Below are 26128 nucleotides of genomic sequence, written 5' to 3'. Positions count from 1 at the left end.
TCCCAAGCCTCTGGCACAGAGTGGGAAGGCAGGAGTCTTCTCATAACTATGTTTGGAGGTCGCTATTATCCTTTTCACAGATTTCAGTTAGTCAAGGAGCCCCGTGTGCTAGCTAGCTGCTGTGTTAAGTATGAAAATAGAAAGAAAGGCAAAATCACTTCCTGCCCTTGAGGTGGTCACATTTTTTTAAAAAAGTGGTTTTTTTTATCTTTTGCTTTTGCATCTTCTAGATTCTGTTACATTTATGTATCACAATTTGTTAGGTATTCCTCAGTTCATTGGCATCTGTTTTGTTTCCAGTTCTTTACTAAGACAAAGTGTTGCTATAAATTTTGATGTATATGGAATCTTTTTTGTCAGTGAGCAAGGGAGATCATATTCTAAAGTTTGTTATTTTTATTGTGTTTTATTATGTATTGTAAGCATTGTTTATTGCTTTTCTGATTCTATTTACTTCTCTTTGCATTAGTTTCTGCAAGTCTTCCCGTGCTTCTCTGTATTGATCATATTCACTATTTCTTACAGTATACCAATAGTTCATTACAGTCATATAATCATCACTATCTTTTGAAGTATACTTTCCCAAATGATATGCTTTATATTGCATTGTAGAATATATCATGGAAGATAATTTTGAGGGATGTTGTAGAGCCCAATGATGTTAGCAGTCTGATAGAAAAGATTAGCATACTGACATAAATTTGGGTTTAGTTTTCTTATTGAAGCTCTTTTCTTTTGATGCTCGTTTATTTGTTTTCTTATTGTTTGTACCTTTTTAAAAGGGAGATAATAGCAAATTGGTCTATTAAATAAGATTTTCAGTTGCATATGAATTTATCTCCTCTCTTACTCTGGTATTATCGGTGGAGTGATCTGTATTAGCAGTATATTTTTAAAATATATTTTTCATTTAAAAAAACCAGAAAGCTAGAAGAGAAAACCAACCTTAGAAACAGATTGGATTGTCTCCTGTATTTAATGTTTTGACTAAAATATGAATAAATATGAGAAATAGCCACATTTTAAAAATCAGAACATCTATTTTCTAAAATGCGTATGTAGTTGTAATTGTTCCTAGAAATGTGAGTAGTGCACAGTACTGAATTAGTCCAACATGAATCCTCAGAGAGAACTTTTTTAAAGGAATAAAATAGCATAAATTTAAGTGTGATCTCAGCGCATGAAATTATAGCATAATGCGGTCTGTGTAAGTGCAGCGTTGGGCAGCTTTTTATTTGCTGTTTTCATCAGACGTCTTATAACTGATGACAGTTTAACTTTCTTAGTTGGGAGACCAGGAGGACTGGGAGGCAGGACTGAGTAAAGTCACTTGTGATAAAAGCATTGATTCTGGCTGTGCTGAATAAAAGGGAGGCAGGGACCTGGTTAACTGGTGGCTGCTAAGCTTGACTTTCCTGATGGTTGCATCTGTACAGGAAACTGCGGTGTGGCTGAAAGCCCGGGGTTGGGTGCAGAGCCTGGGGGTCCATGGGGCGCAGAGAACACCAATCAGAGAAGCCAGATTGCTGGTTAGCATGCTCCAGCTGCTTTTGAAGGGACAGGGCATTGCCAGGTTGCAGGAACCCTGTTTGTGTGGGCTGGTCGTGGCCATGTACTGCATAGGACTGGGGCTGAGATTGGGACAGGTACTGAACAGCAGGAAGAGCTGAAGGGGCTCTGAGCTGTTGTCTGGGACTGTAGCCTGTCTGGGTAGGTCCATGGTGAGGTGGTGGCTGGGCTGCCCTGGAATTGCCCATGTTCTGAAGTTCCTGGAAAAGCTGTTGACCCCACAAAATGACGGGTTGTGAGCACTTGGGGGGCAAACATCTGCTTGGCTCTATCAGCAGACATAAAGGTTCCTAGTCTGCTGTGTCCTCCAGGACTGCCTTGCATACTAAGAAGATGTGTCCCTATGTGTACAGCCAGACTTTGTTGGTATGCTGCAGATGTGAGTGTTGTCAAATCACTTTGTTCCTTACGATGCCTTTTCTCCTCCTCATATAAAACTTTCTTAAGCTACAGAAAGAGCTGGTGCTTCTCCTCTTGTAGGGCCAGGAGCTTCTCTTGCAGTTTAAGGATCTGTTCTTTGATCTCTTCCATTTCCTTTTTCTTCCTCCTCTCCTGTTTCTCCTTCATTTTCTGTTCTATCATCTTGTATACCTCCTCTTCCTACTGTCCCTTCCTCTCCTGCTCCATCATTATGTGCTGATGCAATGCCCTAGCCATGGCATTAGAGAGCTTGAGGTGTTCCAGAAGGGCTGGCATGGTGTCTCGCAGGGTGCTGTCACACAAACTGGAGTACGGATCTTGAGACTCGATCACTGACGATTCAGTCCCAGAAATGAATCTGGTTACCCAGCAGAAATCTGGTTTGTTGGGGGATAAGCATTATCACAGAGGTGTAGCGGGGATCCCACCAGTGGAAGGGGAAACCTGAGAGCCCTCCCCACCACCCCAAAGAAATGAGGTGGGAAGACCAGGCTCCACTGCGGTCTGACAGCCAGGCAAGGCTGGGGGGGTGGGGGGAGGCTGAACTCCCCGTTGCTGTGAGGGAGCATAGACCCCCACCCCACCCTGGACTCAGACTCCATCTGTCCCAAGAGGGTGGGCTTTATAATTTATAGATCTTTGAAATGACCAGAAGTTACCTTACTGTCATACTTTGTGCAATTGCATAATTTAATACTAATATTTTAGGTACAGTTTTGCAATTTCTTTGGTTTTAAGGTAAAAGTTTATCATTTCGTTGTCTTGCTTGAGCTTTTACTTATTTATCCTTGTTTCTTGATTTTGTTAGCTATTTAAAAAATGAATGAGATATGTGATAGGTGCTTTTAAAAAAGAATCACAAAGTATGGCATGTTAGAAATTACTCCTAAGCTTATTTTGCATGAAAATGTTTTAAGTATAAATGAACATACTAATATAATTTGTTTACACTTCTCTTCCTTTGATAGGCAAGTATAACTTTAAAGTCTGCTTACCAGTAGTGGAGAAAGAACCATCACAGAGCAGCCTTATTGTTTGTAGATCTGTATGGTCAGAGCCCCAATTTATATGTTTGTATATATAAGCTAAAAGTCTTTATCATAAGACTTAGAAAAAAAGACTTTAGAGATCACACAGTTTTGGAGGATTCATTTTATAGTTGAGGAAAGAGACTCAAAGAGGTAGTAGCTTGCTAAAGATCACAAAGGGAATGAAGTGTAGAGCTTGAATTTGAACACATTCTCTTTTTCTGGCGTAATCCTTGTCCTTATACTTAGGGTCTTCAGCGTACAGGAGAAGATATCCAGATGGCAGTCCATGCATGATTAACTCAAGAGAAAAACTGGGCTTGAGATATATATTTAAGTCATCATCTTAAGCATGGCAACTGAATAAAACCTGATGAGAACTTTACATCAGTGTAAGAGTAAAGGTTCCTGTACTGAACCCTAAGGTATTGGAGAGGAGATGAATGATGATTCAGCACAGGAGATAGAGAAAGAGATTGAGACAAGTAGAAGAAGCAGGAGAGAGAACTGTCTTTGAAGTAGAGGTAAGAGAGAATGGAAAAACATATCAAAAGCTTCAAGAAAGGTCAAAAGAGAAAGCTGAGGAAAGGCCATAGGTAGTGGTGAAAGAACAATTTGAGTTGGAGGTAGTATTTAAGGCCAAATTGCCAGGAAATGGGTGATGAGGAAGTGGAGACAGGGAATGTAGAAGATTTTAGGAGTTTGGGAAAGAGAAATGTGGTATGAGCTTGAAGAGATGTAAAATGTGGGCTTTTAAAGGATGGGATAGCTGGGATGTTCGTAGGGAGAAACTAGTAAAAAGCTTCTGAAGGACATGCCAAGGAATGAAATTGAGAATACCAGTTGACTTTAGCAAGAACAGCTCTTTCATCCTCAGAGACAGGTATAAAAAAGAGGATGGGTAAAGAAGGGTTTTGAGGCATGAAATCATAGAGAAAATGAATTTTGAAGATATCCACTTAGAAGGAGATGGAGAAGAGGCCTCTGGGAAGAGATTTTGAATAGCTACTAAGTGGGAGTAGGAAAGACTCTCACAGAAGAATAAAAACCATAAATTGAGAAATAAATTTTACAAAGATGCATCATTGTTTGAACTCTAGCATTAGTGTACTGGCATGATTTGGCACATAATTGCATAAATTGCAATTTAGGCTGTCTAGAAGAGCTTTTTAGACTTTTAAAAAATGTATTGTTATATTACAAGAGGGAAATGGACAAGGATTCTTAAGTATGTTCAGGAGAATCTTAAATTTCAGACTTTCTCCTAGAGAGTGTATTGTTAAGCCTGACTTGTTTTAAATGAAATCGTCTGTCATATTTTTAAAAGTGGTCTGGATAATTTGGAACTATGTCCAAAGGACCATAAAATTGCATACCCTTTGATCCAGCAATATACTATTAGGTTCTGTACCCCAAAGAGGTTAAAAAAAGGGTAAAGGACAGATATATTTATAGCAGCTCTTTTTGTGAAGGCAAAAGAATTGGAAATTGAAGGGATGTCCATCAGTTAGAGAGTGACTGAACAAGTTGGGGTATATGATTGTAATGGAATACTGTTGTGCTACAAAAAATGATGAGCAGGCACAGTTAGGAAAAATCTGGAAAGACTTAGATGAACTGATGCAAAGTAAAGTGAGTAGAACCAGGAGAACATTGTACACAGTAGCAGCAATATTGTAGGATGATCATCTGTGAATGACTTTTCTATTCTGAGTAATACAGTGATTTGAGACAGTGTGAAAGGACTCGAGGGGAAAAATGCTTCTCCACCTTCAGAGAGGGAACTGATGGAGTCTGAGTACAGATCAAAGCATGCTTTTTTCCACTTTGTGGGTGTGTGCTCGCCTTCTCTTTTGCAGCATGACTAACATGTAAATTTGTTTTGCATGATTGCACATGTATAATCTATATCAGATTGCTTACTGTTTCAGTGAGGAAGGAAGGGAAGGAGAGAATTTGAGACTCAAAATTAAAAAAAAAAAGGAATGTTAAAAAATGTCTCCCACGTGTACAAAAATATTTATAGCAGCTGTCTTTGTGGTGGCCAAGAACTGGAAATTGAGGGGATTCCTGTCTTGGGGAATGGCTGAACAAGTTGTGGTATATGAATGTAATGGAATACTATTGTGTTTTAAGAAATGATGAACAGGAAGACTTCAGAGGGGCCTGGAAGGACCTGTATGAACTGATGCTGAGTGAAAGGAGCAAAACCAGGAGAACTTTGTACACAGCATCAACCACAGTGTGTGAGGAATTTTTCTGGTAGACTTAGCCTTTCACAGCAAAGCAGCGACCTAAAAAATTCCGAATGGACTCGAGGCAAAATGCTTCCACATCCAGAGAAAGAACTATGGAATTGGATTGCAGAATGAAGCAGACCATTTTCTCTTGTGTTATGTTTTGTTTTGTTTCTTTTCATGGTTTCTACCATTCATTTTAATTCTTTTATTCAACATGACTAAGGTGAAAACATATTTTAATAAGAATGTATGTGTAGAACCTATGTAAGATTGCATGCCGTTTCAGGGAGGGAGGGGGAAAAATCTAAGATATATGGAAATGATTGTAGAAAACTGAAAACAAATTAATAAAAGAAAAGAAAAAAATGTCTTTACGTGTAATTGGGGAAAAAATAATAAAATATTCCCTCTTCCCCCTTCCCCTCCTCCAAAAATAGTGACTTGAAGTTAGGTAGATAGAACAATGTTGTATAATGAAGCCAAGGTTGCAGTTGTAGTTCCTTTTAGGGGCTAGAGTCACTCAGAAAACTGGGTAGCACAGGAAGAATTTTGCTTTAAAAAAATTATTTGCTTTTACATGCATTTTATATTCTCTTTCTCTCACGACACCTCACCACCCACTTGATCAGCATTTTAAAAAACTCAGCAAAATAAAACCCTCATCCTAAATAGGAATGGTCCAAGTAAAACAAATTTCCACATTGTTCGTGCCCAAAAATGTATGCGTTTCAAGTTCATCCTCTCTGGCAAGGGTTGAGTGATGTGTTTCATCTTTGTTTTCTCAGCCTTGTTGTTTAGCATCGAATTGAGCAGATTTCTAAAGTCTTACAAAGTTGCTTAATCATTATAATGCTGTCATTTTATGATTTTATTCTCATAATTCTATTTACCTCTTTCTACCATCAGATCATGGTGGTTTCCCCAGGTTCCTCTGAAACTATCCATTTTATCATTTTTTTATGGCATTGTGATATTCTATTTCATTCGTATGCCTTAATTCATTTAGATACCCTCTTAGTTTCCAGTTTTTGTCTACCATGAAAAGAGCTGCTGTAAATTTTTTTTGTGTGCTGTATACACTTTTCCTCTTTCTTTGACTTTGGGATGTTGGCTTGGTAGAGCATGTTTGTTAACTTTTTGGTATAGTTCCATATTTCTTTTCAGAATGGCTGAGTCAGTTCACAGCTCTACCAATAATGGATTATTGTGCTTGTTTTCCCACAGCGTGTCCTGTATTTTTCATTTTCCTCTTGTCATCTTTGCCACTGTGATGTACATGAAGTAACACCTCAGAGTTGCTTATTGATAGCTTGGATTTCTTCCTTTGAAAACTACTTGGTTCATGTAAAATTAAACCTTGAATAGAATTTAAATATTGTCTAAAATTGTGGTAAAATTTTTTCCCTAAGATACTAATGTTTGCTGCATATTTCATTTATTTATTTATTTATTTTGAGCATAATTGCTACCTTTTTATTTTTTTATTTTTATTTTTTAATTAATTTATTTAGCTTTTAACATTCATTTTCACACAATTTTGGGTTCCAAATTTTCTCCGCATTTGTCCCCTCCCCCCACCCCAAAACACCGAGTATTCTAATTGCTCCTATTACCAGTCTGCCCTCTCTTTTGTCATCCCTCCCTTCCCTTGTCCCCATCTTTTCTTTTGTCCCGTAGGGCCAGATAACTTTCTATACCCCTTTATCTGTATTTCTTATTTCCTAGTAGCAAGAACAGTACTCGACAGTTGTTCCTAATACTTTGAGTTCCATCTTCTCTTCATCCCTCCCTCCCCACCCATTCCCTTTGGAAGGCAAGCAATTCAATATAGGCTATATCTGTGTAGTTTTGCAAATGACTTCCTTAATAGTTGTGTTGTGTAAGACTAACTATATTTCCCTCCATCCTATCCTGCCCCCCATTGCTTCTATTCTCTCTTTGGATCCTCTCCCTCCCCAAGAGTGTTGACTTCAAATTGCTCCCTCCTCCCATTGCCCTCCCTTCCATCATCCCCCCCACCCTGCTTGTCCCCTTCTCCCCCACTTTCCTGTATTGTAAGATAGGTTTTCATACCAAAATGAGTGTGCATTTTATTCCTTCCTTTAGTGGAATGTGATGAGAGTAAACTTCATGTTTTTCCCTCACCTCCCTTCATTTTCCCTCCACTAAAAAGTCTTTTATTTGCCTCTTTTATGAGAGATAATTTGCCCCATTCCAGTTCTCCCTTTCTCCTCCCAAAATATTTCTCTCTCACCATTTAATTTCATTTTTTTAAGATATGATCCCATCCTATTCAATTCACTCCGTGCTGTGTGTGTGTGTGTGTGTGTGTGTGTGTGTGTAATCCCACCCAGTACCCAGATACTGAAAAGTTTCAAGAGTTACAAATATTGGCTTTCCATGTAGGAATGTGAACAGTTCAACTTAAGTAAGTCCCTTATGACTTCTCTTTGCTGTTCACCTTTTCATGCTTCTCTTCATTCTTGTGTTTGAAAGTCAAATTTTCTTTTCAGCTCTGGTCTTTTCATCAAGAATGCTTGAAAGTCCCTAATTTCATTGAAAGACCATTTTTTCCCCTGAAGTATTATACTCAGTTTTGCTGGGTAGCTGATTCTTGGTTTTAGTCGTAGTTCCTTTGACTTCTGGAATATCCTATTCCATGCCCTTCGATCCCTTAATGTAGAAGCTGCTAGATCTTGTGTTATCCTGATTGTATTTCCACAATACTTGAATTGTTTCTTTCTAGCTGCTTGCAATATTTTCTCCTTGACCTGGGAACTCTGGAATTTGGCCACAATGTTCCTAAGAGTTTCTCTTTTTGGATCTCTTTCAGGCGGTGATCTGTGGATTCCTTGAATACTTATTTTGTCCTCTGGTTCTAGAATCTCAGGGCAGTTTTCCTTGATAATTTCATGAAAGATGATGTCTAGGCTCTTTTTTTGATCATGGCTTTCAGGTAGGCCCATAATTTTTAAATTGTCTCTCCTGGATCTACTTTCCAGGTCAGTTGTTTTTCCAATGAGATATTTCACATTATCTTCCATTTTTTCATTCTTTTGGTTTTGTTTTGTGATTTCTTGGTTTCTCATAAAGTCATTAGCCTCTCTGTGTTCCATTCTAATTTGGAAAGAACTATTTTCTTCAGTGAGCTTTTGAACCTCCTTTTCCATTTGGCTAATTCTGCTTTTGAAAGCATTCTTCTCCTCATTGGCTTTTTGAACCTCTTTTGCCAGTTGAGTTAGCCTATTTTTCAAGGTGTTATTTTCTTCAGCATTTCTTTGGGTCTCCTTTAGCAAGGTGTGGACCTGCTTTTCATGCTTTTCTTTCATCTCTCTCATTTCTCTTCCCAGTTTTTCCTCCACCTCTCTAACTTGATTTTCAAAATCCTTTTTGAGCTCTTCCATGGCCTGAGCCCGTGGTATATTTATTTTGGATGTGTGGGATACAGAAGCCTTGACTTCTGTGTCTTTCACTGATAGTAAGCATTGTTCTTCCTCATCTGAAAGGAAGGGAGGAAATATCTGTTCACCAAGAAAGTAACCTTCTATGGTCTTATTTTTTTTCCCTTTTCTGGGCATTTTCTCAGCCAGTGACTTGACTTCTGAGTTTTCTTTCCAGCCCCACCTGGCCTCCAGATCCGCCCAGCCAGTGCTTAGGGTCTGAGATTCAAATGCAGCTCCCCAGCCTCAGAGCTTTGGTGGGGGCAGGGCTGCTATTCAGTGTGAGATTAAGTTCAGGTGCTCAGGTGGAGGCAGGGCCACCACACAGGGCTCAGTTTCCTCAGGGGATTTATGCGGGAACCTTCAACAATGGATCCGGCTCCTGCCTGCTTTGGGAGCCCTTGTCCCCTGCTCCCCCCACTGCTGCCTCCCGAGGGGGCCTGAGCCACGAGGATACCCCACTCCCCTGTTGGCCACCCAAAAAGACTCTCTCACCGACCCCTCCCCCCCACCTGTGGGTGGAGGGACCCGTGCAGCTGCTGGAGATTCTGTCCCTAAAGCCCGCTGGGCTCTGTTCCGAGTCTGCTGTGCTACAGACATTTTGCATCAGGTTTTCAGGGCTCTCTGGAACAGAAATCTCCTCTGCTCCGTTGTTCTGTGGCTTCTGCTGCTCCAGAATTTGTTGGGAGTTCTTCTTTACAGATATTTTATGGGCTGTGGGTTCGGAGCTAGCATATGTGTGTCTTTCTACTCTGCCATCTTGGCTCCCGCATATTTTATTTATAGACACATAGAGTACTGGAAAAAAGCCAATAAAGAGGAAGAGGGCAAGAGAGGAGTGGGAGAGAATTGGAGTGTGAATATCCTGGCAAAAATAATAATTTAAATATTAAAGTATTTTTAATCCATCTCTGAAATAAATGTTTCTATTCAGAAAGAAAGGAAAAGGAAAGAAACAGAACTATCTGTTCATATCTGATCCTTTATGGAATGGGGAATGACTCTTATTCTTAAATTTGCTTCAGTGTCTTATTGGAAGTGAGACCTTTATTTTTAAATTTTTTTTCCACTTAATAATAGTATTTTATGTTTTCTGATTACATGTAAAGATAGTTTTCTGCATTCACTTTTATAAGATTTTGAGTTCCAAATTTTTTTTCCTCCCTCTCTTACTCCCCTTATCCCTCCCTAAGATGGCAAGCAATCTGATAACAGGCTCTACATATACAATCATATTAGACACATTTCCTCATTAGTCATATTATGAAAGAAGAATCAGAACAAAAGGGAAAAATCATGAGAATGAAAAAAACAAAAAAGAGAAAATAGTGTGCTTTGATCTGCATTCAGACTCCGTAGTTCTTTCCTCTAGCTGTGGATTGCATTTTCTATCTTGAGTCCTTTCAAATTATCTTAGAATCTAAGCTCTTAGATAACTGTATTGCTGAGAACAGCTAAGTCTATCAAAGTTGATCAGTGCACAGTGTTGCTTTACTGTGTACAATGTTCTGATTCTGTCCATTTCATTCAGCATCAGTTTGTGTAAGTTTTCCCAGATTTTTCTGAGATCTGCCTGCTTGTCATTTCTTAAAGCTCCTTCATGTACAACTTGTTCAGCCGTTCACCAGTTGATGGACATTCCCTCAATTTCCAGTTCTTTGCCATCACAAAAAGAGTGACTATAAATATTTTTGTACACATAGATTCTTTTTTACCTTTTTGTTTTTTATCTTGGAATGCTGACCTAGTAATGGTATTGTTTGGTCAAAGTGTATGCATGGTTTTATTGCCCTTTGGGAATAGTTCCAAGTCGATCTCCAGAAAGCCTGAATCAGTATACAACTTCACCAGTAGTACATTAATGTTTTCATTTTCCAACATCTCCTCCAGCATTTATTTTCATTTTCCTTTTCTGCCAGTCAGACAGCTGTGAGGTAGTATTTTAATTTGCGTTTCTCTCATCAGTAGTGATTTAGATAATTTCTTTAATATGACTATAGATAGCTTTGATTACTTTGTCTGAAAACTGCTTGTCATATCCTTTGGCCATTTATCCATTGAGAAATGGCTTTTATTTCTATAAATTTGAGTTGTCTATATATTTGAGGAATGAAGTTTATCAGAGAAATTTACTATAAAAATTTTTTTCACAGTAATGATTACCAGCTATCCTACTTCCTCTCTTTCCCCCTTTTTTTACCCTGTCCGTTCTCAAAAGTGTTTTGCTTCTGACTTTTTAAAAATTAATATATTTTTCAGTTTTCAATAATCACTTCCATAAGTGTTAAGTTGTCTCCCTCTCCCTCCCTACCTCCTTCCCTCCCCAAGACAGCATACAATTTTACATGGGTTCCACACATACATTCTTATTAAACACATTTTCTGACTTTTACCTCCCTGAAACTACACTCCCTTCTAACAGCTCTTCCTCTACTCCTTTCTCTTCTCTTCCTGCTTTCCTGTATGGTAACATAGATTTTTACATCCAACTGAGTATGTATATTATTCCATCTTTGAGTCAATTCTAATGAGAGATCAGGTTCACATGCTTCTGTCTTGTTCCTCTATTTCCCACTCCACTGTAAAATTTCTTTCAGGCCTCTCTTATGTTATATAATTTATCCCATCTTACCTCTTCCTTTCTCCTTCTGCCAGTGGGTTTTTCTTTCTCATCCCTTAATTTTATTTTTTTAGGTAATCATACCATCACATTCAACTCACACCTCTGCTTTCTGTCTATGTATATTCCTTCTAACCGCCTTAATAATGAGAAATTTTTGGGAGTTATAAATATCATTTTCCCATGTAGGGATATAAATGGTTTTAGCCTTATTGAATCCCTTATGATTTTTCTTTCCAGTTTACCTTTTAATGCTTCTTTTGCATCTTATATTTGAAAGTAAAATTTTCTATTCAGCTCTGGTTTAGTCATCCAGAATACTTGAAAGTACTTTATTTCATTGAATGTCCATTTTTTCCCCCAAAAGATTATACTGTTTTGTTGAGTAGGTGATTCTTGGGTGTAATCCTACTTCTTTTACTCCAGAATATCATATTCCAAGCCTTCCAATCCTTTAACGTAGAAGCTGTTAAATCTTATGTTTTCCCTGACACTGGCTCTGTGATATTTGAATCGTTTCTTTTTGGCTACTTGCAGTGTATTCTCCTTGATCTGGAATTTGACCACAATATTCCTGGGGATGTGTGGTTTCATTTTGGGATCTCTTTTAGGAGGTGATTGAGGATTCATTGAATTTCAGTTTTACAGTATGGTTCTAGAATATCAGGACAGTTTTCCTTGATAATTTCTTGAAAGATGATGTCTATGCTCCTTTTTTGATTATGACTTTCATCTTGTCTAATAATTTTTAAATTAACTCTTCTAGATCTGATTTCCAGGTCAGTTGTTTTTCCAATGAGGTATTTCATATTTTCTTTTTCCTTTCTTTTTTTTTTTTGGTTTTGTTTGATTATTTCTTGATGTCTCATAAAGTAATTAGCTTTCACTTGCCCAATTATAACTTTTAAGGAATTATTTTCTTTAGTGAGCTTTTGTACCTCCTTTTCCATTTGGCCAATTCTCCTTTATAAGGAGTTCTTCTCTTCAGTGGATTTTTGTACCTCTTTTGTCATTTGGCCTGTTCTGTTTTTTTAAGGTGTTGTTTTCTTCAGTATTTTTTTTTTATGCCTCCTTTACCAAGCTGTTGATCCTTTTTTTATGGTTTTCTTGCATCGTTCTTATTTCTCTTTCCAATTTTTCCTCTACCTCTAATGCTTGATTTTTAAAATCCTTTTTGAACTCTTTCATGGCCTGAGACCAATTCATGTTTTTCTTGGAGACTTTGAATGGAGGAATTTTGTTGACTTCTGGATGTGTTTTGATCTTCCTTATCATCATAGTAACTTTCTATGCTTAGAATCCTTTTCTGTTGTTTACTCATTTTCCAGCCTATTTCTTGGCTTTTCACTCTATGCTAAAGTAGGTCTTAGCTTCTTAAGTGGATGGGGTACTGTCTCAAGCTTTCAGTCTTTTTTTTTTTTTTTTTGATTTTGTTTTCGGAGTTAATGTTAGGGACCTGTAAGTTTTTGACTCTTCCAAGGTGGTGTGATCTAGGGAGAAGTGTGTTTACTACCCTTCTGTATTGTGCATTGATTTATGAGAGATCACAATCATTCTTTTCAATCCTGGGACTGTGATGAGGGTCCCTGCTACTCTGTTCTCTCAAGCCCTGTTGTGCTAGTGTTCCTTCTTGAATTGGGCTTAAGACCCAGAACTGCAACTCGGATCCAAGTATAGGCAGTGCAGCAGAGTTCTGCTCTTTGTGCCAGCAACAGGACCTCTATAAATATCCTCACCTGCTGTTGGCTCCCATTACTGTCTATGGGCTGAGAGGTCTGGAAACTGGCACTGCTGCTGCTGATTCAGGTGCTCCTGGTTTGCTGTGTCCCAGTCTGGGCTTGCGCTGGTCTGTGCTATACTACATTCCTCTCACCGTGGTGCAACAGACTGCTCACCTTTAAGGTTTTCTTGGCCTGAAAAATTGTTTCACCCTATCTTTTTGTGTGTTCTGCCACACAAAATTCTATAATTCGTTTAGAGTCATTATTGTTTTTTTTTTTTTTATAATTTTTCTTTATTCTTTTTGGTAAATTTTTAAATTTTAAACTTCAATACAAAATGAGAAAAGGAAAAAAAAGCATTGCCATGTACTCAGCAGACCATAAGAAAGGATTAAATATAAAACAAACTTCCATTTCAGAAAATCTATACAATAAATACATTTTTTTGCAAAGTTGCCCGGCTTTTCTTTACATCCTTGTTGGTTTTCTTTTGTTCTCTGCATATACCTTTTACATTAATTTTTTCCCCTTCCTTTCCCCCACCCTGAAGAATGCTGCAATTAAGCATGGATATACACTGACACATATCCATAGATATCTGTAAATATATATATACATATACACTTATACACACATATGTAAGACCATATTATGTTTATTTGGACATATTTTTTGTTTCTCTGAAGGTGGATAGCATCTTTCTTCATAAGATTAAATCTTTCCATATTTTTTGAAGTCAGCCAGCTTCATTTACTATATCACAGCAGTATACCAACCCAGTCACATCGTGTCTAAGAGATTGTATATGAAAGTTTCCCCTGCTCAATTTTCAGCGTTCCTTCTATTTTTGGCTATATAGATTTTATTTATATTTTACAGAAATGCTTATTCAATTAGTATATTTCCCCTCCCCCCAAAAGAGATGTGTTTTTTTATATTCTTAATGATTTCATTACCTACTTATTAAGATTTGTTCCCCTGTATTTTTGTTAAATCACTTTCTTAGGAGCCACATAAATGGAATAGAAATGTTTATTATATAGAGTAAACATACTTGTCTTAGCCTGTAAGTTGACTTTTCTCTCTTAAATGTTTACACCCAGTCAGGCAGTAGCTCTGAACAGGTGTAGGTAGATTCTCTTCCTTTAGAAGGAAAAATTGTGTAGGAAAAATGCAAGATTTTTAATAAATGTTGAGCTCAGTAACTTAATCAGCTTTTACTGTCACTAGCTGAATGAATGTCAGTGTCTTTGGCAGAGCCTTAGGGCTGTGTGGGGGATAAAAGAAAAATTGCAAAGAATAAGAAAAAGCAATAGGAGAGTCAAATAAGGGGAGGAGAGAAAAACAAGGAAGGATAAATAGAAGAGAATAAGTTAGTGATGGGGAGGTCCCAGCATGCCCCCGAGAGGTCTTTTCTTTGAATCAAATTCCACTTTTTTGCTATTATTCTATCTGGGTGTAAAGTTCAAATTATTTGTTTTTCTAAGGTAGATTGAACAATATACTGCTTTAAAAAAAATCCCAAAGGAAAAACCTAAGAGTCATCTACTGAATTTTGACAGTTTTATGACCTTTTATTTTGGTGATTGTTTTGTGGTTTATTACAAACAGCTAGCAGCTTTGCAGAGATAAGTTTCAGTCTTGCATGGTAACTCAAAAGTGAAACTGATATAAAATTCTCATTTCCTTCACAGCCACTGGAGTGAATAGTTGGTCACCTGAAAATCAGTCTTATGCAAAATATAGTCCAGATTGTTGTTCAACTTATCCATCACTCTCACTGTGACTTAAATATCTCAGTCCGACAGCTGAATTACACATGTGGCTGGTCAGCAATGTATTTCAGAGTTAATTAGGTTAACTTTTGGACTTATGTGTCTTGGGTGAGTAAGTACACTATCAGGGAAACTTTTAAATATATATCAGTATATTTTACTTGCCTGCTTCATTCAGTCATCTTTTGTGTCAAAGGATTGTTTTACCTGCTTAGTTTTGCTTCAGAAGTTGTGTTTAGAGCCATTGAGCTTTTGAATTTTGGAACAAATAAGAAAGTAGATTGGAAATTACTTGTAGAAGAAAATGGCTTATGGCACATGTACTAGAGATTTCAGTGAGGAAGCTATACTATAATGTGGAAGTAATAGAGAAATTAGGAAACTAAAATTTCAAAGGATAGAAAAGAAAAGAATTTGTTGGAGAGAAGCATGAGTATATTTATTGTAAATTATAGTACAAATAATTCCCCACAATGGCTTGTTAACTTCTTGAAACTAGTTACTGTTTTATCTGCATTTTGTGTTTCTCAGACACCTGAGGTCCTAGATGTAGAATTCTTTGGAGGAAACCAGGGACATTAAGTGACTTTTCCAAGGTTGTTGCAGAGCCAGTGCTTGAACTAGGTTACTTTGATACAGATTCTTTGAACTGCCTATTTAAACTTCGTACACTCTATGTGCTTTGTTATTTTTGTTGCTGTACAGTTCAGTTCAATGTAGGTCATGGATTTAGGTAGGAACTCAGTTTTAGTTAAGGATTGTGCATTGGCTATGGAATGCTTTAATTGGTAAATGGTAAGGGTGGGTAGCTAAGGTGGCGAAGTGGATAGAGCACTGACCTGGAATCAGGAGGACCTGAGTTCAAATGGGACCTCAGACACTTAACACTTGCTAGCTGTGTGACCCTGGGCAAGTCACTTAACCCCAATTGCCCCGAAAACAAACAAAAGAAATAAAAAAAGGAAATTTTTCTTTCAGGTTTTGGAAGATAGTTTGTAGGAAAAATATTTTCAAGACTTTAGATCACCGGTGTCCTAGATGTTTACTCTTAAGAGTAAACCATGTCCCTCAGCTTAATGTTTTTTGATTGTTTAGTTTTCTCCTCGTAGATGATTTTGCACAAGATATAATTGCTCAACAGATACTTCTTGGGTTAGTTGCATTATAATTGTGCTGTGACTAACAAGCATTTTATTTAGCTGTTTTTGCTAAATCCTGAGGATTAGCATAAATTTTAACTTCTGGGAATGGAATTTGTCTTAAATTTTTTACTGGTCATTTTTGACAAATAGAACCTAGGTAGTTATATAGCAACAGAATAGGCTAATGGGGTAAACACCATTTAAATATGTGTTTTTGTTGTATTTGAAATTGGCATATTGTGCACTTGAAGTCTGAGAGAATTATTTCATAAATGTATATTTAAAATTTCAGGATATCCGGAAATTCTTTGGGGTTGTTCCAAGTGGAAAGAAACTTGTTAATGAAGCAGTAAAAAAGAATGAGAATACAAAGACTGTTGAAGGAACTTCAAAAGTGAAAAAAGGAACAAAGGAGATCAAGGTCAGTTTTCCAAATAATGTTTTAAATTGTTATGTAAACAGAGATGCTAAACTAACTTCCCAAGTTTGGTTGATATTAATACTAGCTAACATTTTGGCACTACATTAAGTGCTTTGCAATTATTATCTCATTTTATCCTCACAGCAATCTTGTGAGGTGCTTTTATTATCTCTATTTTACAGATGAGGAAACTGAGGCAAACAGAACCACACAGCTATTGGTTTGACTGGATTTGAGCTCAGGTCTTCCTGACTACAGGTCCAGTGCTATATCCACTATGCCACCTAGACCACTTATAATATTTACTTAAAGTTCAAGAAGAGGCAGATTATTCTTTAATACTTATAATTAAAGCAGTCTACCATATTTCAAATTGATGTGGGCTTTTTTCAAACAAAAAATAATTAATGAATTTTCCCCAGATAAAACTATTTACCAAAACGAAAACCAAACTAAAAGAATTCAAATCCTCATAGTAGTTGAGTAAAAAATGATTGCAAGTAATTCTTTCTGTAACAAATAAATATGTACTTGAATTTCATCAAGATAGCCTTGATGTCCATATTTATTACGAATTTTGCTATTTATTTTTCTTGTTGAAATCAGTTTTTTTATTCTGTTGCTTCTACTTTAAAAAAAAATCTGTTATTTTGTATGTCTCTTTAAATTTCTTTGTGTTCTTTATGTTTTTCACTCTCTAGCTTGGTATGCTTTTGTTTATGACTTGCTGATGTTTAAGTGTATCACTTTTAGCTGTTAAGAGTATTGGTCACCTCGGCTAGAATTAGTTCTGGGCATTTTCTCCGGTTATTCTGCAATGCCTGGAATATTCTCCCATGCCTGGAATATTCTCCCTTATTATTTTTGCCTCCTGACTTGCTTCATGTCCCATTTAAACTTCCATCTCCTACAAAAAGCTTTTCACAACTCCTCTTAATTATAATTCTTTCCCTTAGTTTCTGTTTTTCCTGTATGTAGTTTATTTGTGCATGTTTGTTTGCTTGTTGTCTCCTCCCATTAGATCAAGAGGCCCTTGATGACTGGAATTGTCTTTTACCTCTTTTTGTATCCCTGTTGCTTAGCACAGAGTCTTAAGTCAAGGTGCTTAAATAGATGCTCATTGACTGACTAGTGCCCCTATTCATGACATAGAACTGTATCTTGATTTTAGGTATGTTCTTCTCTGACCTAGTAAGAGAGAAGATGAGAGGAGAGAGAAATCCCATTTTTATCTTTTTCTTGCTATATAGCTGTTATGTTTTTGTCAGGTTGTTAGGTAAAGTAGTACACTTTTTAGCATTTATGAATTAAAGTGATTGTTGGCTTTCTTTGTCTTTTTCTACACCCAATCAAAATGGTATCTTTTTGAATATTTAAATGCAACTTGAAAAAACTGGAGTAATTTTATAAAGTTATAGATAATCCTATCCTCAATAAATTAATCACATGAGTAAGCATTGCCTCCTGGAGGGCTTATGCTTTCTTACTTGATGCTTCTGCCCTTACTTTTTTTTGGGAGAGGGGGGTGTTTCAAGGAAGTACTTGACTTAGTCTGTAATTACTGCTACTATTGTAAGTTTCCCCTTGGCAATGTTTGGGAAAAAAAATTAAATAGTAATACAGCTATCTCTTTTCTAGCTCTGTCTCATCTCCCATTTAACCTTTTATAGCTACTAGCTTGGTTAATTGTATGTCACTTGTAGGTGAAAACTTCTTCCAAAGAAGATGATGTAAAACGAAAGCATGCAAACAAGAAAAAGAGAATTATCTATGATTCAGGTAATTATTTTGAGGAGCAATCAAGACTTTTAAAGTAGTTTGCATTCCTTGTCACATAAATTTAGTTATAAAAGTAATTTTTTTGCTTCTTTGAAGGATGCAGCATCCTCATCTTGAAATAAAAATAATTTGAGTCATGGTTTGCTAATGGAGGTAATGGAAATCACTGGCATTATCTTAGAAAAGATTTTTTTAAGGTAACACAACTTGGATTTTTGCTTACATATTTTATGTTACAATAACAGCAGAGCTCTTTGGTAGTAGTTTTACCTTTTCCCGCTGTGGGGAAGTGATGAACAATCTAGTGTGAGTAGTTAAAATTCAAGGGAGACCTAAAGATTTTATGGATCTTTAGGACTTTGATAGACATTCAAAAGGCACCATTCAGGCAATTAAGTATTTGTGTGATTTCATTGGGCCTAACATTGGTATGTGCTTTGGGTTTTAAAAGAATATGTAACAAGATATATTGTAATCCAAATGATAATGACAGGAGAAAGAAGAAAGTTCTAATCTAAACTGAACCCAGGAATACATTCACAATTGTGAGGATAAGAACTTGAACTAGTTTTGTAGCAGGGGTAAAGAATTGTGATACAGTAGGGAAAGGATTGGATTTTGAATCAGATTAGCTGAGTTTTTAATTTCATATCTGCTGCTTTTTATTTGTTTAACCTCATGCGTCAGTGTTTTCAATCTGTAAAATTATGGAGCTGGATTAAATGATTTTTAAGTTCCCTTCCATCTTCAAATCCTATAAAATCTATGTATTGACAAGGGTGAGGTATGGATTTGTGAGAGACTGCTAAGGTAAAATAGGTCATTTATTGGGAAATCAAAGGTCATCTTTGACTTTTCAAAGTATTTAGCTTGAATGACTGAGACAATAGTTATGTTAATTAATGTAGAGAAGTTACGAAGGAGAAAATGTGATAGATTTTTTTTTTTTTGGTTCAGTTGAATTTGAGTTTGTGGTGGGCATATAGTTTGAATTATCCAGGCACTAGAAATCTTCATCTGAATGATGAGGATGAAGATAAGATTTGATATCATTCATACAATAACTAGAATTTATATGATGCTCTAAGGTTTGTAAAGTGCTTTAGAAATACTGTTCTTACAGTAACCCTGAGAAGTAGGTGCTATTATTGTCCCCATTTTACAGGTGAAGAAACTGAAGCAGACTGAGGTTATGACTTCCCCAGTCAGGGGCATTCAACCAGTAATTAATTGATGCCAAATTTAAATTTGGGTCTTTCTAACTTAAGATCCAGCATTCTATCCAGATAAAGGTGATAGTTGAAGCAGTGGCAGGTGATAAGGTCCTCAAGGGACAGACTATATATGGCAAAAAGAAGATGGAGGACAGAGCCCTGGTGAAGAGTGGGGGGATGGGGAATTAGATTATCAGAGAAGACAGATGAAACTGAAGTGTCATGAAAGCCAAAGAAGTGAATGATATAAAGAAGTAAGGAATAATAGTGTCTGATGGTATAGAAATAGCAGAGAATAAGGATTGAGAAAAGGGCATGGGATTTGATGATCATTGAAGACTAGCAAACATTTCCATTATAGAAATTTTTTTTTTCAGGAAATGCTTTTAATAAAACTTTTATGCACTAAATACTTAAAAAACCTGTATATTCAATGATTCAAGATAATCCCAAAGGACTTGTGATGAATACAGACTTTTTTTTGAGTTTTCCACAAAATAATTGATATGGAAATATGTTTTAAATGATTTAACATGTTAAAAACTATATATTTAATAAATGTACTTTTATCTCAAATGCAGACTCAGAGCCAGAAGAGACAGTGCAGGTAAAAAATGCTCAAGACCAATCAGAGAAGTTGCCTATGTCTTCTAAGCCTCAGAAAATTCCAAGGCAGGATCCTGTTACATATGTTTCAGAAACAGGTAATGATGTTGACAGTATTTAATGATTCACAATAAATTCATTTGTGTTAGATGTTTGAGCTTCCTCATACTATAGAAATATAACACTTCAAATTTAAGGAGAAAGATTTTTGAAGACATACTTTGAGGCAGTTCATCACTCCCTCTATAGGCAAAGGTGCAGGAACTACCTTGCCAGTTAGCACAGTCTTTTTTCTTTGCCTTGAGATAGTTACCACAATTATAAGCAATGGCCCCTGACTGTTTTCTTTGATTATATAATCAAAGTTGTCCTATTATAGGAAGACTTTTAGTTTAAAAAATTATGTTTTTATATGCATTTTATATTCTATTCCTCCCACTACACCTCATCTTCCACTTGATCAACATTTTAAAAAACCCAACAAAATAAAACCTTCCTCATAAATAGGAATAGTCCAAGTAAAACAAATTTCCACGTTGTCCATGGCCAAAAATGTGTGCGTTTCAAGTTCATCCTCTCTGGCAAGGGTGAGTGATGTGTTTCATCTTTGTTTCCCCAGACTTGTTGTTTAGCATTGAATTGAGCAGATTTCTAAAGTCTTACAAAGTTGCTTAATCATTATAATGCTGTCATTTTATGTTTTTATTCTCATAATTCTGTTTACCTCATTCTGCCATCAGATCATGGTGATTTCCCCAAGTTCCTCTGAAACTATCCTTTTTATCATTTCTTATGTCACTGTGATATTCTATTTCATTCATGTGCCATATTTATTTAGATACCCTCTTAGTTTCCAGTTTTTGTGTACCATGAAAAGAGGTGCTATAAATTTTTTTGTGTGCTGTACACACTTTTCCTCTTTCTTTGACTCTTTGGGATGTTGGCCTGGTAGAGCATGTTTGTTAACTTTTTGGCATAGTTCCATATTTCTTTTCAGAATGACTCAGTCAGTTCTCAGCTCTAACAACAGTGGATTAATGTACTTGTTTTCCCACAGCATGTCCTGTATCTTTCATTTACCTCTTTTGTTATTTTTGCCAGTATGACATACATGAAGTGACACCTCAGAGTTGCTTATTGATAGCTTGGATTTCTTCCTTTGAAAACTACTTAGTTCATGTAAAATTAAATCTTGAATAGAATTTAAATATTGTCTAAAATTGTGGTAAATTTTTTTCCCTGAGATACTGATGTTTGTTGCACATTTTATTTATAGACACATAGAGTACTGGAAAAAAGCCAATAAAGAGGAAGAGGGCAAGAGAGGAGTGGGAGAGAATTGGAGTGTGAATGTCCTGGCAAAAATAATAGCTTAATTGTTAAAATATTTTTAATCCCCCTTAATAGTATTTTATTTTTTCCAATCATGTAAATATAGTTTTCAATATTCACTTTTATAAGATTTTTGAGTTCCAAATTATCTTTACTCCTTTTCTCCCTCCCCTCCTTTATTAGAGAGCTTGATGCAAGTTTTTTTTAAAAATTATTTCCCTTCTCTTCTAATTTTAGCAATATTAGATTTGTGCAAAAACTTTTAAAAATACTAATGTCTGTGAGACAGATGTGCAGTTTTTCCAGAGTTTTTGTAAAAAGCCTGTATTTACTCACTGTAACTGAGATTTTTGGGTTTATCAAACACAATACTACTATTGCTTGCAAGTTGCATGCATAATTGGTTCCACTGATTTACCCCTCTATTTTTGAACTAATACCAAAGTCTTTTAATTACTCTTTTGTATTACAGTTTGAGATTTGGCACTAATAAGACTCTCTTCTCATTTTTTTTTCATCATTATCCTTAAGGTTCCTGATTATTTGTTCCTCCATATAAATTTCATTATTATTTTTTTCTAACTCTAGAAAATATTTCTTAGTTGGGTAATGCACTGAATAGGTACATTAATTTAGGTAGTATTGTTTTTTTGATTGCATTGGCTTGACACACCCGTGACCAATTAATGCTTCTCCAATTATTTAGGTCTTCAAAGAGTGTTTTATAGTTGGATACATATAGTTTTAGGTGCTCTCTCGGTGAGACACTCCCAAATATTTTATAGCTACTATGATTATTTTGAATAGACATTTTTCCTAGGTTTTCCCGCTGGATTTTGTATATACCGATGATTTGTGTGGATTTATTGTACATGTTGCATCTTTGCTGTAACTATTATTTCAATTAATTTTTTAAATCATTCTAGCTTTTTCTCCACCACTATATCTGCAAAAAGTGATTATTTCATTATTGTCAATGCTTATTCACTCAATTTCTTTTCCTTTTCTTATTCTTTAAGACAGTTTTATAAGAGCTAGCATTTCTAGAGTTATGTTAAATAGTAGTAGTGATAATGGGCATCTTGGCTTCAGCTTTGATCTTACCAGAAAGACTCCTAATTCTTTTCTATTACTTACAATGTTTATTCTGGATTTTGTTAGCAATTGTTTATTATATTAAGGAAAAGTCTTTTCATCCTTATAATTTCAAGAATTTTTAGTAGAAATGAGTGTTGGATTTTGTCAAAAGCCTTTTCAGCATATATTCTGTAGTCATATGGTTTTTATTATCCGTATTATTAACTTTATATTTATCACCTTCTGTATGTTGAACCAACCAACCCTGCATTCCTGATATAAACCTGATTGGATCATATGAATGTTCCACAGGACTCTGTCCTGGGCCCTCTTTTTTTCTCCCTTTACGTTATTTAACTTGATCTCATCAATTTCCTTGAATTTAGTTATCAGTTCTATGCTGAGGAGTCTCAAAACTTCTTATCCAGTTCTGACTGCTCTGCTGACCTCCAGTCTCTAATCTCCCAACTGCCTTTTGAATATCTTGAACTGGATGTCCCGTAGACATATTAAATTCAATCTGTTCAAAACTGAGTTCATCTTTTGCCCGAACTTTCCCCATTCTAAACTTCTCTGTTCCTATCAAGGGCTTCACCATCTTCCCAGTCTCCCAGACTTTAAGCCTAGGTATCATCATCAACTCCTCACAATTTCTCATCCTCTATATCCAATCTATTACCAAAGGGTTCTCAATATTACCTTTATAACATCCCTCACGGATCATCCCTTCTTTCCTCTGATATTGCCACCAACGTAATGCAGGCCCTCATTACCACATTCTTGGACTGTTATAGTAGTCTACTGGTTGGTCTGCCTAATTGTAAGTCTTTCTACATTCCAGTTCATACTCTACTTGGCTGTTGTTTCTATTTTTTTTTATTTTATATTATTTTTTTAAATTTATTTATTTAACATTCATTTTAACAAAATTTTGGGTTCCAAATTTTCTCCCCTTTTATCCCCCCCCCCCCCAAACACCAAGCATTCTGATTGCCCCTATCACCAATCTGCCCTCTCTTCTATCATCCCTCTCTGCCCTTGTCTCCATCTTCTCTTTTGTCCTGTAGGGCCAGATAACTTTCTGTACCCCTTTACCTGTATTTCTTTTTTCCTAGTGGCAAGAACATTACTCAACAGTTGTTCCTAACACTTTGAGTTCGAACTTCTTTACCTCCCTCCCTCCCTACCCCTTCCCTTTGGAAGGCAAGCAATTCAATATAGGCCAAATCTGTGTAGTTTTGCAAATGACTTCCATAATAGTTGTGTTGTATAAGACTAACTATATTTCCCTCCATCCTATCCTGTCCCCCATTACTTCTATTCTCTTTTGATCCTGTCCCTCCCCATGAATGTCGACCTCAAATTGCTCCCTCCTTCCCATGCCCTCCTTTCCATCCCCCCCCCACCCTGCTTATCCCCTTATCGCCCACTTTCCTGTATTGTAAGATAGGTTTTGATACCAAAATGAGTGTGCATTTTATTCCTTCCTTTAGTGGAATGTGATGAGAGTAAACTTCATGTTTTTCTCTCACCTCCCCTCTTTATCCCTCCACTAATAAATCTTTTGCTTGCCTCTTTTATGAGAGATAATTTGCCCCATTCCATTTCTCCCTTTCTCCTCCCAATATATTTCTCTCTCACTGCTTGATTTCATTTTTTTAAGATACGATTCCATCCTCTTCAATTCACTCTGTGCACTCTGTCTCTGTGTGTGTGTGTGTGTGTGTGTGTGTGTGTGTGTGTGTGTGTGTGTGCGTGCATGTGTGCGTGTGTAATCCTACCCAGTACCCAGATACTGAAAAGTTTCAAGAGTTACAAATATTGTCTTTCCATGTAGGAATGTAAACAGTTCAACTTTAGTAAGTCCCTTATGACTTCTCTTTGCTGTTCACCTTTTCATGCTTCTCTTCATTCTTGTGTTTGAAAGTCAAATTTTCTTTTCAGCTCTGGTCTTTTCATCAAGAATGCTTGAAAGTCCTCTATTTCATTGAAAGACCAATTTTTCCCCTGAAGTATTATACTCAGTTTTGCTGGGTAGGTGATTCTTGGTTTTAGTCGTAGTTCCTTTGACTTCTGGAATATCCTATTCCATGCCCTTCGATCCCTTAATGTAGAAGCTGCTAGATCTTGTGTTATCCTGATTGTATTTCCACAGTACTTGAATTGTTTCTTTCTAGCTGCTTGCAATATTTTCTCCTTGACCAGGGAACTGTGGAATTTGGCCACAATGTTCCTAGGAGTTTCTCTTTTTGGATCTCTTTCAGGCGGTGTTCTGTGGATTCCTTGAATATTTATTTTGCCATCTGGTTCTAGAATCTCAGTGCTTGATAATTTCATGAAAGATGATGTCTAGGCTCTTTTTTTGATCATGGCTTTCAGGTAGTCCCATAATTTTTAAATTTTTAAATTGTCTCTCCTGGATCTATTTTCCAGGTCAGTTGTTTTTCCAATGAGATATTTCACATGATCTTCCATTTTTTCATTCTTTTGGTTTTGTTTTGTGATTTCTTGGTTTCTCATAAAGTCATTAGCCTCCAGGTGTTCCATTCTAATTTTGAAAGAACTATTTTCTTCAGTGAGCTTTTGAATCTCCTTTTCCATTTGGCTAATTCTGCTTTTGAAAACATTCTTCTCCTCATTGGCTTCTTGAACCTCTTTTGCCAATTGAGTTAGCCTATTTTTCAAGGTGTTATTTTCTTCAGCATTTTTTTGGGTCTCCTTTAGCAGGGAGCTGACCTGCTGTTCATGCTTTGACTGCATGTCTCTCATTTCTCTTCCCAGCTTTTCCTCCACCTCTCTAACTTGATTTTCAAAATTCTTTTTTGAGCTCTTCCATGGCCTGAGCCCATTGGGTGGGCTGGGATACAGAGGCCTTGACTTCTATGTCTTTGCCTGATGGTAAGCATTGTTCTTCCTCATCAGAAAGGAAGGGAGGAAATGCCTGTTCACCACGAAAGTAACCTTCTATAGTCTTATTTCTTTTCCCTTTTCTGGGCATTTTCCCAGCCAGTGACTTGACCTCTGAATATTCTCCTCACACTCACCTCGCCTCCTGATCCTCCCAGCCAGACCTTGGGGTCTGAGATTCAAATGCTGCTTCCCGGCCTCAGGGCTTTGGGTGGGGGCAGGGCTGCTATTCAGTGTGAGATTAAATTCAGATGCTCAGGTGGGGGCAGGGCCGCCTCTTGGGCTCAGTTCCCTCAGCGGGTTTATGCACAGATCTTCAACAATGGATCCAGGCTCCTGCCTGCTTGGGGAGCCACGGTTTGCCCGCTGCCTCCCGAGGGGGCCTGAGTTATGGGGGCACCCCGCTGCCCTCTCGACCTGCCAAAGAGACCCTCTCACCGACCCCTGTCACCTGTTGGTGGAGGGACCCGCAGGGCTGCTGGAGATTCCGTCTCTGAAGCCCGCTCGGATCTCCTCTCGGTGCCGCGGGCGCAGCAGGGCTGTGCTGGGCTCCTCGTCTGCGGTGCCCAGTCCGCAGCGCAAACCTTTGCGAGAGGTTTGCAGGTCCCTCTGGAACAGAAATCTCCTTCGCTCCACTGTTCTATGGCCTCTGTTGCACCAGAATTCGCCATGAGTTCCTTTTTACAGATGTTCTATGGGTTGTGGGTTCGGAGCTATGTGTATGTGCGTCTTTCTACTCCACCATCTTGGCTCCGCCCCCCCTGTTATTTCTTAAAATGCAGATTTGTCCAATTGTGTCACCCTCCTACCCAAATAAATCTGAAGCCTCTTTATCAC

General features: G+C 37.0%; 1 protein-coding gene and 1 pseudogene across 7 annotated transcripts in view; one reads left to right on the top strand and one right to left on the bottom strand.

The window, feature by feature from the left end:
- Nucleotides 1-26128, top strand: part of RFC1 (replication factor C subunit 1) — a 97031-nt gene that overhangs the window by 2585 nt on the left and 68318 nt on the right. For 4 of the 7 annotated variants that reach the window (XR_011969551.1, XR_011969552.1, XM_072620506.1 and 1 more), the window contains exons 2-4: nt 16248-16376; nt 18080-18155; nt 19951-20073. Coding sequence is in view for 5 of the 7 variants with exons in the window: in XM_072620506.1 (XP_072476607.1) it covers nt 16248-16376; nt 18080-18155; nt 19951-20073 (328 nt within the window). In the remaining 2 variants the exon portion in view is untranslated. Of the gene's footprint in view, nt 1-14732; nt 14922-16247; nt 16377-18079; nt 18156-18251; nt 18353-19950; nt 20074-26128 lie in introns of all 7 variants that reach the window. The other 3 variants (XM_072620508.1, XM_072620507.1, XM_072620509.1) reach the window with 3 other exon arrangements.
- On the bottom strand, nt 1310-2265 carry LOC140511439 (G protein pathway suppressor 2 pseudogene; annotated as a pseudogene).

Source organism: Notamacropus eugenii, chromosome 6, assembly GCF_028372415.1.
Source record: "Notamacropus eugenii isolate mMacEug1 chromosome 6, mMacEug1.pri_v2, whole genome shotgun sequence".
Lineage (NCBI taxonomy): Eukaryota > Metazoa > Chordata > Mammalia > Diprotodontia > Macropodidae > Notamacropus > Notamacropus eugenii.
The sequence above is the reverse complement of the archived record's forward strand: the minus strand, read 5'-3'. Positions and strand labels throughout refer to the sequence as shown.